The 14,399-nt window shown below is 37.5% G+C and overlaps 1 protein-coding gene across 23 annotated transcripts in view; it reads left to right on the top strand.

The window, feature by feature from the left end:
• SUPT20H (SPT20 homolog, SAGA complex component) overlaps positions 1-14,399 on the top strand; it is a 35,844-nt gene that overhangs the window by 20,385 nt on the left and 1,060 nt on the right. For 4 of the 23 annotated variants that reach the window (XM_075085627.1, XM_075085611.1, XM_075085583.1 and 1 more), the window contains 7 exons: positions 1,283-1,400; positions 3,507-3,615; positions 3,844-4,005; positions 5,986-6,055; positions 7,099-7,253; positions 9,634-9,689; positions 13,311-13,416. In XM_075085627.1, coding sequence (XP_074941728.1) covers positions 1,283-1,400; positions 3,507-3,615; positions 3,844-4,005; positions 5,986-6,055; positions 7,099-7,253; positions 9,634-9,689; positions 13,311-13,416 — 776 coding nt within the window. Of the gene's footprint in view, positions 1-1,282; positions 1,401-3,506; positions 3,616-3,843; positions 4,006-5,742; positions 6,056-7,098; positions 7,254-9,633; positions 9,690-13,310; positions 13,417-13,948; positions 14,271-14,399 lie in introns of those variants that run through there. The other 19 variants (XM_075085536.1, XM_075085511.1, XM_075085475.1 and 16 more) reach the window with 7 other exon arrangements.

Here is a 14,399-nt window from a genome sequence, read left to right as displayed (position 1 = left end):
GGCTTTTGCTGTTTGTGCTGTAAGGTGAATTGGGGATTGGTTGGGTGAAAACTAGAACAATGGTAATACAGGTGTCTAGTTGTAACTGGAACTGCTTTCCTGACCATGTTTGCCACTGGATTGCAAAAATCCTTCAACCAGAATAAGCTGGATTTCAGAGACTAGGACAAGAAGCAGCCATAGAAGAGGAAGGAGGGCAGGACCACCGTTTTGAGTACATGGCACTTTGTTACTTGGATTCCACTGTAATTTTAAGGCAATCTAAAACCCAATTGCTGAAAAAAGTGCACTGCACCCTTTCCTCTGCCATGTATCTTGCGGCTCTTACTTATGTCTGCATTAGTTACACGGCAGCATGTTGAATCAGTGCTATATCAAAATAAAGTGTAGGTCATCACATTTAGGTATAACGTAACGGGAATATTCCATCAGTGTTTCGCTGAGGTTCATTCTGCAAGAGTATGTGACAACAGGTCCTCAGCTTGATTTTTTTTTTTTTCCAGTCTGCGAGATCACTTTGTATATTCTGCTCATGTTTGTGAAACAGTGTTCCCTCAACTTAGTTCTCTCAAATTAGTAAAGGTGTAGCATGTGATTTAGTAGAGCAGTATTTTAAACCTGTTTGCCTGATGTTGATGCTTTAAATTCCTGGATACGCCACTGCTTGTTAGCCTCATAGAATAAGATCTGGCTGTCCTGGTGCTGAAGGAAGTGATCACTTTTGATGTGATAACTGATTCTTGGAGGAACATTCAGTATGGACCCCTTAATTCATCCCATGCTTCCAGAGTCCTCATCTGACATATATCTCAAAGGAGAATTGACTGTTCTGCAGGGAGCATAATCAGAGGACACAGCTTCATAGAAGATTCTGGACCCATGTGAAGGGAACAGGATCCCCACTGACTGACATCCCAAAGAACTGCAGTTGCTTTTGGGAAGGGAACTGTTCTGCTGCTGCTTTGCATAGTCCTCAAAAGGAGTGTTTCTTAAACTTGTTTCTTAAACTGTATTTTGCATTAGAAAAAAAGGCAGTGATTAAAAGAAAAGCTAAAATGGAATAAATTTAAGAAAAGAGCCCAGGAACATAAAGTAGAAAGATATGTGAAGATACAGGTGTATTTTTATATCTGCATCTCTATTTCATGTAGATAAATACTTATATATACTTATGTGTAATATAAATTACTATGTAACATATACAGTTCTGTGTTTACATATACATATCTACTTTAGAAATTCAAAGTTGTTAATATTTTTATGCCCTCATTGTTTGTTTCAGAGTGGTGAACCAGTATCAGGAATTGGTGCAAAATGAAGCAAAATGTCCTGTGAAAATGTTTCATAATTCAGGTGGATCAGTCAATCTTAGTCATCTTTCTCCAGGGAAGGAAATGGAAGTGAGTTTATTGAGCCATACATGTCTTTTATCTGCACTTGATTATTGAATTATTAGAATAATTTTTCCTATCCGCATTTAAAAGTAAAATAACCTAAAAATTTATTTCTGGATGAATTTTTAAATGCTTTATTGTCATAATCATTCAGATTGAGTATACTGGAAAAGTTAGAGGAAAGCACTTTCGTTTTCACTGCTCAAATGTTGTGTCTTTTAGCCTTTTCTTTCTTCTTTTTTTTAGCCGTGTTTAGTATAGTTAGCGCCAAGGTTTCGCTGTAGTGTTTCCCCCTGTTCAGATGAACCTTTCACAGAGCAGTATAGTAAAATGCAGCTATGAGTTTTATTTTACAAGTCAGTAAACACAGAAGCAGATGTAGCAGTTGAACTTCTTCTCTTTTACCATTAGAAATTATTAAAATTATTTTTTCTTTAGTTTGAAGATGAAAACAAAAAAAACCCAAAACCAAAACCCCAAACCAAAAACAACACCAAAACTTTTAAAGTGCATATGTTTGTATGCACACATCCAGTAGAAATTCCTGCATTCCCAAATTCTCAGGCCTGTTGGCATGGACATGTGTTTTACTTGGTGCTCCTGGCTTGGTTGGTCAGATTCAGTACTCTAGTGCTGAACTCTATTTAGGCTACAGCTAGTAAATGAATTCTGTATCTGTGGTGCTATTTCCTTTGCTGCATCTTTCCCCTAAACACCTACTTTTAAATTGCAACAGTGTTGCTCTGAAAGAGGTGGGTCTTGGTGGCAGACAGAAGAAAGCATGCAGAGGCCAACAGTTAGAGAAAGGAGTATGAGTGTTTCTGTGTGTGTATATGCACATACAGACATATGCATGCACGTGCATGTGTGTATATATATTTTATATATATTACATGTATAAAAATATATAAATATAAATTAAAATAATAGAATAACCTAGGGCGGGCGGGAGGATACTTCTAGGAGTCAAGTCATCTTCTCTAGCTGTCCAAGCCCCCACCAAAAGCTGGACCAAAGTTACTAAGGTTACTCTGCTTAATGATCTAGTCCTCTTTCAAATGAGGCATTAATCTTTATTTTCAGAGTGAAGAAAGCAATTTTTAATAGTAGAAGAGAAAGGTAATCCTCAGAATTTTCCTTAAAAGATTTATTTTTTTATAAGCAAGCACTTAGAAACATGTAGGAGTGTCTCATAACTGAGAATCAGTGGAAGATAAGCTATCCAAACAGGTTGATTCTGCAGAGTGGTGGATGTTAGCCCATGTACATCGAATTTAGGCTCCAGCACTGAAATATTCCATTCAGTGTATTGAGACCCTCATTTTCTGCTTTCAGCAGTTTTTTGAATTATATGTTTATCTAGATATTACTTTCATTTATGGGATATCTGCTTTATAGGTAAAATATATAGGTTATAAGTGTGAATGGGTTTCACTGTGGAGTCTTTTGACAGTGTCAGCTATTTGAATTACGGATTTAGGAGTCTGTTGTGAGTGACTGAGAACTGCAGACTAGATTAGCTGAAGCTAATTTGTGTTCAAACAACCTGATAAGCAGGCTATAAGAACAAACAGAAAGGGAGCACCTTTCCTCTAAAAAGGTTGGTTAAGTTCAGATCCCACTGAAGTCAATGGGATTTTCCTGAACGTATTTAAATTCCTACTCCCAGAATCAGGGAATTCCTGTTCTCTGAATCCTTATTGATTGGAAGTGGCAGATGTACACAGATGGTAAATGAATGAAATTATGTAATTTTTCCAAGTCTGTCCAAGTTATCCTTTTATTTAAAATGCATCTCTCTTGCATTTGTGAAAAGTTACGAAGAAGGATTTCATAATTGCAGAGAAAAGAGAAACTCCTTAATTTTTTATCACTTTTTTTTCTCTGTTTAAATTTTACCGTCACTTTCAAGTTGCTTCTTGATAGTAAGCATTTCATCTAAGGAGAGTAGGTGATAGGCTATGTTTTTATAATAAATAAATAATCTGAAGTGTTTGAGGGGAATTTTGTCATTGTTTTGCAAAGTCTAATACAAATTAATTTGTCTTTTCTATCAAATATGTGGAAGCTCACATTATTGCTGTGGTAGTGTTAATTTCTCTTTCCTCCTAGCAGCCAGAAAGTATATCAGGCTCTGTTCAGTCTTCAGTATTGGGGAAAGGTGTAAAACACCGACCTCCTCCCATCAAATTACCTTCAAGTTCAGGAAGTAGCTCTTCAGGTAATTATTTATTGACTTTGGCATCGACTTCCTATGTGTTCTGCCTGTTGTAAAATGAAATTATATCTCTTTAGTAAATATTTAATTAAAAAAAAAATCAAGACCTTCCATATGAAAAATGTGTCATATTGTTCATTTCTGATTATATTGTTCACAAAATTGTATCCTAATATTTGAGATAACGTGTACTCAGAGAACAATAATGTACTTTAATTATGCTTTTTTTAGGTAATATTTTTAGTCCGCAACAGTCAAGTGGCCATCTAAAATCCCCAACTCCTCCTCCTCTTCCTTCTAAGCCTCCTGGTCTTTCTCGGAAACAATCTATGGATCTTAATGCAGTTAGCATGCTCTCTCCAGCTGCCATGTCTCCTGCGAGCTCTTCACAAAGTGAGTCACGACCTAAATTCTCCATTAAATCTTAGGCTTTTGCATAAATGCTTCCTGAGATAAACTCCTTAACCTGTGGAATGATGAAACTTAAGTGTACAGTGTACCCTAAATTGTATAAGTTGTGCAGCTTTAGGCAGGTCTGTTGTTCACTGTATGTACTTTATGTTTATTGTAACCGTGTTCGTTTTTTCTGTATATATGTATGCACCCTCTGTGTATACGTTCTAATACATTTTATGCAATTAGTATGATCTCCTCATTTATGAAAGGCTGGTAGATAATGTGATGAGATAAAATTCCAAAGTGTAGATTTTTTTTTTTCCTCCAGTGTAAAAACAGTATGTTAGATCAGTTTGCCTTTACATAATTTAAGCATCTGGTTTTTCAAATGTTATAGGAGCTGGTGCAGTTGTATCTCTATGTATGTATATAATCTGATCAGTCCCAAGGTGGTGATACAATAAACGATAAGATGATTTTTTAAAACACTCCTACACTGTTTTACAAATCATTGCTGATTGCAAGTGTGGTGGTGATGCTGCTGCTGATAGCACCATATTCTCAGGTGTTAAAATGTAAATTTCAATACTAAGTGACATCCTAGTTTAAGTATTTTCATCAACGCTGACAGGATCATTGTAATCATAGCTATAGATCATAAACATTTTTTAAAATATGTATGCGTCTTGAGACATTTTGTGAACAGATTTGTACAAAGAGAAATCGTAGCTACAGTTTTTCAGTTTTTTATGAATAATTGTATACTGCACATTCCAGTATTCTCCACAGTATTATAATACGCTTTTTGCATTAAATAATATAAAATCTGGATAGCTCAAAAGGTGTAACTTTTCTGCCTTCTTGTTTTGCACAAAGAAAAAAGAAAACTTTTATAAAAGTTTTCTTCTAACATTTACTCTGGTTTTATGTTAGTGCTATGAACTGTGTAAATCTGATGCACGCAGTTGTTACTTTAAGGCTCTGGTCACAACAGCTGGACATTCACATATATTCTTTCTTTCTGCAGGACATGAAAGCTAAAAAAAAAAAATTAAAACACCTCAAGCTTTTGGGGGTTTTTATGTTTTTCTACTGATAAAATGTGCTTACTGCAGCCACAACAAATACAGCTGTACACGCTACATATAAGCACAAGGAATTACACAGTAACTTTTAAAGATGCAGTATTATCCTCTGGTTCTTAAATATATATATATTTTTACTTGATCAAAATTTGGCAAATGGGAGTTTAGCTGTCTGAAATTTAGATAAACCCCGTGATTTTTGAAATAGTGTATGTTCTTTGTTGAATCTGTTGTTTTCCATGATGTGTTTTTAACACGATGCTATTGTGCAGGCAGTGCATATAGATTATATGTTTAACATTTTAGGACAAAACATTAATTAGGTTAAAATGGTCACTAAGGAATTGTTTAAGTATTTCTGATTGGAGTTATGACTTAATATATGATAAATTATGGAAGGACTTAATGGAGGATAAACTGGTGTATGGCTTAAGGAATTAAGCATGGAGAATGGGTTTTCTGTGTGATTATACTGCATCCTTAACAATGAGTGTGTGCTGCAACACTCGTGTTGTGCAGAAATTAACACTTGCAGTCTAAAAAAATAGAGCAAATAGTCAGTGCTGAATAAGATTCCATTAACCTTCTTATACAAAAAGGACTGGCCTTTTATAACAAACTAGCACTTTTTATTTTTCTCAATGAGCAGGGTCTGGAACTCCTAAACCATCTACTCCTACTCCAACCAACACCCCTTCATCGACCCCACACCCTCCTGATGCTCAGAGCTCAACTCCTATTACCCCTTCTGCCACCCCTACTCCCCAAGATTCAGGCTTCACCCCTCAGCCCACTTTGTTAACCCCATTTGCTCAGCAGCAAATGTCTCTGAGCCAGGCATTGCCTGTAATGACCATTCCTCTTTCCACCATGGTAACATCCGTTACTACAGGAACAACCTCCACCCAGGTCATGGCAAACCCTGCAGGACTTAACTTCATCAATGTAGTGGGCTCTGTGTGGTAAGTTGTTTGTTATGACGGTTTCTTAAATTTATCCTGGGTGGGTTGGCTGTTGGGATGGAGGGGTGGGGAGGGTGGGAGTGCTACAGGGCTGTCCAGCATCCCGTAAGATAGATATTTTTTAGGATCTGCAGTGCAAAAAGATCATTCACTTTGTAATTATAAACTGATGAACCACTAGAAACTATTTTTATTTCTCAAATATAAGGCACCATCAGAATACTGTGAAGGTCTTGAAAGAAAATTGTGCTTTCAGCTTTCTGCGTGCACGTAGTTTAATTTCATAAGGCTTAACCTCCATTTAAGTGGTTTTGCTCTTTAAGTTTCAAAACTTTTATTAATCAGAGAGGAAATGGAGTATCATATACAGACCACTAAATGAAAAATGGAGAGATTTGATATTCACATGCCTATGACTGAAAGGCTGTATGTAAAATACAAGAAAACAACAAATCTCTTCTGGCATTTCTGACATTGTAATCAAACATTGAAGTTAAACATTCTGTGATTCTTAAAACTCATTTTCATGTTTAAAAAAAATTCTGCTGTCAAGAATAGACTGTGTGGTATAATGTGAACTGATTTTTAGACTAAATGAAATTCTGTGATCGATATAAGGTGGTCAGTGTAAGACACAGGAGGTGTGCTTCAGTGCAAGTATCAGGCACTTAAATTACTCATCCAAGGTGTTCAGCAGTCGATCGCTGTTGATCAACACAAACCTCTTCCTTTACTTTTTGTTAGTACAACCATCTTGAAGACTGTTGATTTTTTTCAGTATTTCTAGAATAAAAGAACCACTTATGTTTTGTTTTCCATAGATTATACCAAAGGGAAAAAAAGAGAAATCCATATTCTTGGCATATAGGTATTTGTTATACTCTAGGCATAACGATTTTTTTAAGCTGCCCTGATGCTTTATGCGTAATACTATTTACAGCAACCAATTAATTTACTTGTCATGAGACAGAGGGCAAAAATTTTAGTTACTCAGATTTGCTTGTACCACTTGGGTTTGATGTGTTGTCTTTCCTCTTCTACAGTGGAGCACAGACACTGATGAGTGGTTCAAACCCTATGTTGGGGTGCAACACTGGTGCCATAGCCCCTGCAGGTATAAATCTGGGTGGCATTTTACCATCAGGAGGTCTGGTACCAAGTGCGCTGCCCGCTGCAATGCAGTCTGCCTCTCAAGCAGGTTAGTGTGAATAAGTTGAAAAGCCACTTGTCAGATAGGGTCAACAAGAAAATATTGTGAAAACAATGGGCAAAAGTAGCTATTTTGTGAATAGATTCTGTATTTGACGGCTAGAGCTCGGGAACAACATGCATATTTTTGCATTCAGAGGGTAGGCTCTGTTTGTGATTGTTTGAAATTGATTTTGAGGAATTAGAACTGGGAAAACGTACTCTAAACCTGGATTGTTTGGTATACTTAGGAGGAAGTTTGAGAGAAACTCCAAATTTAAATGCAGTGTTGATACTGATGGCTGCCAGAAAAAAGGCATGACTGAACTTAGAAAGAGGCGTCATTTAAATGCACGGGGCATTCAGTTTTATCACTGGTACTACTTTATTCTAGTAGGACAATTAGTTAGTTCCTTAATGCCTTCAAATATGCCTATATAAATCCGCATGCCACAATATTCATTAAAGCAGCATTTAAATTCTTAGTTTATTTTTTCTGAAAAGTAATAAAGAGGGAAAAAAAAACCCTAAAGTATGATTATGGAATCAGATGTATAGAAGAGACTTCAAGATACCCATCCCTTACACTGAGGCAGTGTCAAATATGTCTAAACCATACTGAACCAATGCTTATCTAAACTGGCTTTAAATACTTTCACTAAAGAAGATACCAGTCTCCCTCGGTAGCTGTTTGGAGTATTTCATTATCTGTACAAAATGTTTCTTTCTAATTGCAGTGCATCTCCTTAATTGCAAATTAAATTTTTTTCTTCTGTTCTTTGCAGACATGAAAAATAGTTGTTCACCCTTTCTCTTTACCTTCTAAGTATCAAACATGCTGTCATGTCCCACATTTGTCTTCTCTTTCTGATAGGTCGTATTTTTCAAACCTTTCATAATCCTGTCACTCTCTTCTAGACTGTCCAATTTGCTTACATCCTTCTTAAAATGTGATAACCAAAACTGGACACAAGCCTGAGCTTGGCTGATTTACCACTGTGGAGCACAGCAGAATAAATGCATCTCATCTCTTTCACAACATTCCTGTTAACATTTACCCAAATGAGGTCTGCCTGCTTTTTATTTGTATTTTTCACAACAGCATTACATTATCATAAGAATGGCTTTACAGATTTAGGCCAAAAATCTGTCCAGTTTATATTCTGTCTCTGACAGTTGCCGTTAGAGGATACTTAGGAGAGAGTTTAAGACAAGGCAAAGGTGTTAAGTGAAACATCCCTTGTATACAACTGTATCTCTTCTGGCAATCTACAGCTTTGAGACTTTCTCAGCTGAAGACCATCCATGTGGATCTTTGTGCTTAATACCCTGTACTAGACTTCTAGTCTGTGGATTTAATCTAATTGGTTTTTGAACCCATTTATATTTTTGGCATCTACGGCATCTTGTGACAGTGAGTTTTATAAATGTAAACTGTGTGAAGAGGTTCTTTGGCATGTTCTGTAGTTTGTGATATGGATGATTTGGATGTGTTTGTGACTTCCTGTGACTTCTCACGTCCTTTCTTGCTGTGTAGACACAAAGCTAGTTACAATTTTGTACTTGTTCATTTGTCTTTTTTTAATTCAATGTTATTGATTTTTGGACCCTCTCTTCAATTCCCTAGGATCACTTTTAATTCTAATTCTGTCCTTTCAAGCACTATCAACCTTCACCAGTTTGGTGTCACGGATTTTTACATGCTGCGCTGTCGCCCACATAACAGATGGGAGTAGTGAGCTGAGCTAGGTTGGTGGCAGACCTCTGGGGGATTCTGTTTGACAGCCACTGTGTTACTGGAGCGTTTGTATCAGTTCTATACCCGACTCATAGTGTACTGCATATACATCTTTTTTTTTTAGCATAGCTTTGAAGAGTGCCATGTGGAATAATGCCAAAAGCTCTACAAGTCTTGCCAGAAGCCCTTGGTGGGGGTGGGCAGTTGGTAAGATTTTGGGTGGGGTTATTTTCTGTTAATGATTGAGAAGCTGAGAGCCTGTTACTTCATTGAGCTCTTGGACATTTCTGGATTTACTGTACAAACAGTAAAACTTTATAAAGCTAGAAGAAAAATCACTGAAGAATAACTGCTATGAAATTCTCCACATTGACCTTTGTGTAAACGCATTAACAGGTTATTAGTTATGGGGTACAGTATTTACTAGCGATACAACTCTTCTGTTTAGTCGGCTCTCTAACTTTGAATCTGGATAACTATGAACTTAGGAACATCATAGAAAATGCAGCATTGTATTAAGTATAAAATTTGATCTTGCTAGTTTTCCAACTTCCAAATGTTTAGAAATGATCCCAGTGGAAAGGTGTATTAATTGTAATACACGTTTATAATTAAAGACTTCATACTAATAAAAAGATGTTTTTTTTAACAGGCAGCCCCTTTGGTTTGAAAAATGCATCAAATCTTCGGCCCTTAAATCTTCTACAGGTAATTGATATACTTGGACACAATAATTTCTTAATTTTCTTTAGAGACGTGCTTAGTGCTGCTTACTGCGTTGCCCCCCATAGATATTTGAAGCCAGTTGTCCGGACACACCATTTACTGCACATTTTAATTGCTTATTTAAAACACTCAGAACAAAAGAAAAAGCTCCTTCCATAAAGATCCCAGGCGGAAAATATATTCTTAGCTCGCAACAAAGCAGGTAGTTTTCAGTAACAATCTAAAAATGCTGACATTTGAATTCAAGAGAGTAATCCTAAAATACAATCTTCTGTTTTCAGGATTTGCCCAAGCTTTTATTACAAATCATGCTTTAAACTAAGGTTATGATTATTTTAAAAGTATGAAACAGTACAGTAGCATCACTTGGGTTACATGTACAAGGCCCGAAAACTGAGCTGAACGTGCACAGGTAGGTGCAGTAATAGCTTTCAAGAGCTTCTGGTAATTGAAATAGAAGCTCATGCAAGATAGGGAGTTTAGAAGGTCTATAAATGTTTTCTTTCCACTAAACATACATAAAAATACAAACATGAGCAAAAATTGCTTTTTATGTCAGAGCTCCATTTAAAAGCAGAACAGGGAGTGTCTGTGGAACTGGGTGTAGTTCCTGGATCTTGAAGTCAAGTGGAGAAGTGCAGCTTCAGTGTTCCACAAATGTTGCACCATGCTTCAAAAGAATTAATACCAGTAAAAGATGAGCTGTAGCTCTGCTTCTTCCTCTTCCCACTCCTGTACACACTCCAGAAACATGGAAAAGGGCAGGCACAGCAGGCAGTTGTGCCACAGTAGAGCTCTTCTATGAAATTTAATGCTTGTATTTGTGGGATTCCACGTTGAAGTACATCCTTTCAAGCTACCTCTGCCACTCATATAAGCCAAGAATAATTTGGCTGAAATTGGTACAGTTAAAGCTGGGGTAAGGGAGACGAGTCAAGACTGTTTCACTTCAACATTATTTTTTTTTGCATCAGACTTTGCTGTTTATGGATTGGAAGCATCTATTAAAATTCAGTGGAATATTCTGAAAGTGAAAATAATATACAGTGCTTTTGAAGACTAGCCAATACATTCCCAGTATCAGTACAATCCCTCCTATTTTAATTAGAATAATAAAAATGTATTTTTCTCTGGAAATATCTTGCTATAATTTGATGCAGGTTTGTTTTCTAAGCAGAAGGCTTTTTCATAAACAGCAATTGTAAACAGATTCATTTTTGAAGGATTAAAACACAAAACAAAAGCAAACACTCCAAGGAGTACATCGTCATCAATGGCACGTTCCTCCTAGGACAGTGGGACATTCAGCAGTTTGATTGAATTCTGCCTTTTGTTTTTAATCTTCAGCAGCTTCCAGGTGGTTCACTTATTTTTAACCCACTCCAGCAACACGAGCAGCAGCAGCTGTGACAGTTTTCTTCACAGCAACAACCCCAGCAGTCTACAACCTGTAGCCTTCAGGAACAGGGAGGACGGGTGTGTGCTAACAGCCCTCAGTCTGGGGTGCATGGATGAAAGTTTCGCCAATGCTCCCCAACTCCACAAGTAAATGAGCCTTTACACAATAGATCTGAAGCAAAGTGGGAGGAAAGTCTTCCTCCAAAACCTTCTCAGACTGCAAAGACCGCAGTGGCTTTGTTGCCGTGGCTGGAGCTGGTTATACTCCTTTAATTATATCCTGCACAGAAGAGCTGTAACAAAACACCTGGCCAAGCATTGTCTTATGCTGGTGTGAAGAGAGCCAGTCCACTGTACGAGTGGTGTAAAATCAGCTTAGTCTTGTCCTGTTTACCAGAACTAGCAGATGTGTCAGATGAACAGAGGAAAAACACAGCATCACTAGAGTAACTAAAACTTCTTACGTTGCTGTGAATTGGCTTATGGTCCTCACTGCTGTGGTTCAACAGAATTGTTCTCTTTGCACTAGATAAAGTATCAGTTGGCTTTAAAGCTGTTATCTTAAGACAGTTGCTATGCTGCTGCCTGTAATTAGTGGTAAAGGCTTTAATCACTGAAGAAGTCTAAAATACTGATAGAGACCAATCTGTCTGTTCTCAAAATGACAAGTTTTGAGTGGTTGGTTCTACCTGTGCCTAAAAGCCTTACCAGCACTAACGCAGCAATTTGGGGAAACTAGCTGCTCTGCTCTGTGTTCTTGATCTTTTGTCTTCCCAGACACGCAAGACTTCTGTTTACCAAACAGTCTCTACTGGATACTCAGTTTGCCTGCTGTAGACTGTTCTTAAATAAGATGCCTCTTTTAAATATTTTTATGGTGTACATAGCCTCCTTGTCACAGACCTCGTTCTGGAATGTGGGACAGCTTAAAGGGAAACTTTCAGATTTATTCTCAGAATCCAAATGTCAGTTAAGTTACTAGTTGAATTACTAAAAAAAAAAAAAAGTCATGCAAGCTTGTACTATTGGGTTTAATTTTCTAGACATTGACCTTTAAGGGCATTTACAAAAAGGCTGATGTTATCCAGGTTCTGGAGGAAATCAATCTCTCTGCGTTGCCTAACTTGACCTGAGGAACTTTCTCTTACCACGCATTATAGAGTAAGACTAGGGTCATTAGCTAACGTGTTGTTATGGATACCAGATTCCTTACCTTTCGCTAAGAACGAGAATGTCCGTGTTCAAAGTGCTGTAAGCCAGGTGCTTAGTGGAGAAAAACGAAGCCCTAAAGGACCAAAAATTTTCTGTGCTGCCAACAGAATATATACACTGTCATCTCCTACGTAGGGTTTTTCTCCGAATGTTGGTTCTGAGACTTTTTCTTAGTAGTCTTCTCAAGATGATGATGTCGTCTTAATGACCAATCTTTTGGTCAAGTTTACCTGGATCTTAGTGGCATTATTTCACGTGGTTATTCTGCAGGAGCATTGCGACTCCTGGAAATGCACCAATGCAGATGATTTTTTTTCATTTTTTTCATGACTGATAGGCCATGCAGTTTGCTTGAATTGCATGTATAATACTTTATTGCCCCACTTTATAAATCAATGCATAATTTAAGTTCTAGAAAAGGTCGTAATTCAGTAGCTTTGAGTTCAGTAGATACTAGAGCACTCAAATGGCATTAGTGGAGTCTGATTGCTGTGAGAACGACTGCCTTCTGAAAACAAAATTTTAAAGGCAGGGTTTGTATTTTTTTATGAAATTAAGGACCATGTGGCACCATATGAACATGTGAATATAAGTTTCAGGCTTTTCACATTTTGATGGATTAGGACAGTTGCACATGGATGGTTTCAGGTGTCACCTGAAGACTTTGGGGTTGGGAGTGGGACAGGAAATGTCATAAGATTACAGCCATAAACTGTATCCTCTGCTGACTGCAGGGAAGCTGATGACGAGACAGGACTTCTGCAGGGTAACAGGCGTAATATATTTCTGCGAAAACAGAGCTGTTCTGGGGCAATGTCTGTCCGTTCCACTTTAACAGTGACTATGTTATAGCCTGGATCTACACACACTGGAAGGTGTAGAATTAAATGTTTTTAAATGGCACTTTGAAAGTTTGCCTTCACACTGGCTTTATTTACTTATTCATTGATACCAAAGTTTGGTAATAAGGATCAAGCTTTTCATTTTTGCTAGGGGTCTGACCAAGGTCCAGCCAATCAAGATCAGTCATTATCTGCCCAACAAGCTGCTGTAATTAACCTGACTGGAGTAGGGAATTTTATGCAACCTCAAGCCACAGGTATGTGCTTGCTGAGCCTCCTGTTGTAGTTAAGTGCGTATCCTGAAAAACTCACGCTGAAATGAAGTTTGGTCTTGAAAAAGTCTTAGGTTAGATCAGAACAATTTGCTGTTATCAGCACATGAATTATACAGAAAATAGTGAACTTTCACTTTCAAAGCATGCACTTTTCTGCTTTGTTTGGCAGTTAGGTGTAGTAAATTGATAATATTACATGGAAGTAAATCACACTTGATACAAAAAGTACAGGGAACTTCCATGCCAAACTTCATTGAGGAATATTTCTTTAACTGTGCGCTTAACATCCACTATGAGATACCTCTTTGTGCCTCTCCAAGCACTTCATACTCTAATGATGTTCTGAGTATGTATGTGTATCATGTATACTTTATTCTGCACTGTTTCTAATTTGACTCTGAAACTAATTCTGTTGATCCCCTTTTTCTGTTACACTCTGTGTCTCCCTTGCCCGACCCTGACAAACTCAACCTGCCCTCTCTGACCTGCCTGCTTTCCCCTTCTCCTTTCTTAGTGTTGTCTCAGCTTGGCTCTGCCATGAACAGACCTGGGCAAAGCCTTCCTCAGCAGAGACTCCAGCTCTCTTCTGCCTTACAACAGCAGCAACAACAAGCCTTGCAGCAGCAGCAGCAACAGATACAAGTAATCCAGCAACTTCACCCTGACTGTGTTTAAAAAATAAAATTTAAAAAAACTTAAAAATACAATTCTCAGCTCCAAAACTAAAAAAAGTCAAAGGTGCAAGATTTTTGAACTGTCTTTATGGTCTCATAAATGAAAAACACATGAGTTTTGGCAAACTGTATCATGGAACATTTGAAATCTGTGGTTCCCTCAGCTTGGAGCACTGAATTTATTTTTATTCATTTAAGCCATCCCCCTTCCTGATTTGCTGACATTCAAGGAGTGCTTGTGGCACACACCTAAATCAGGTCTGCCAGGTGCCAGTGGATTTCAAAACAGCA

The sequence above is a fragment of the Phalacrocorax aristotelis genome, chromosome 1, assembly GCF_949628215.1.
Source record: "Phalacrocorax aristotelis chromosome 1, bGulAri2.1, whole genome shotgun sequence".
Classification (NCBI taxonomy): Eukaryota; Metazoa; Chordata; class Aves; order Suliformes; family Phalacrocoracidae; genus Phalacrocorax; species Phalacrocorax aristotelis.
The sequence above is the reverse complement of the archived record's forward strand: the minus strand, read 5'-3'. Positions and strand labels throughout refer to the sequence as shown.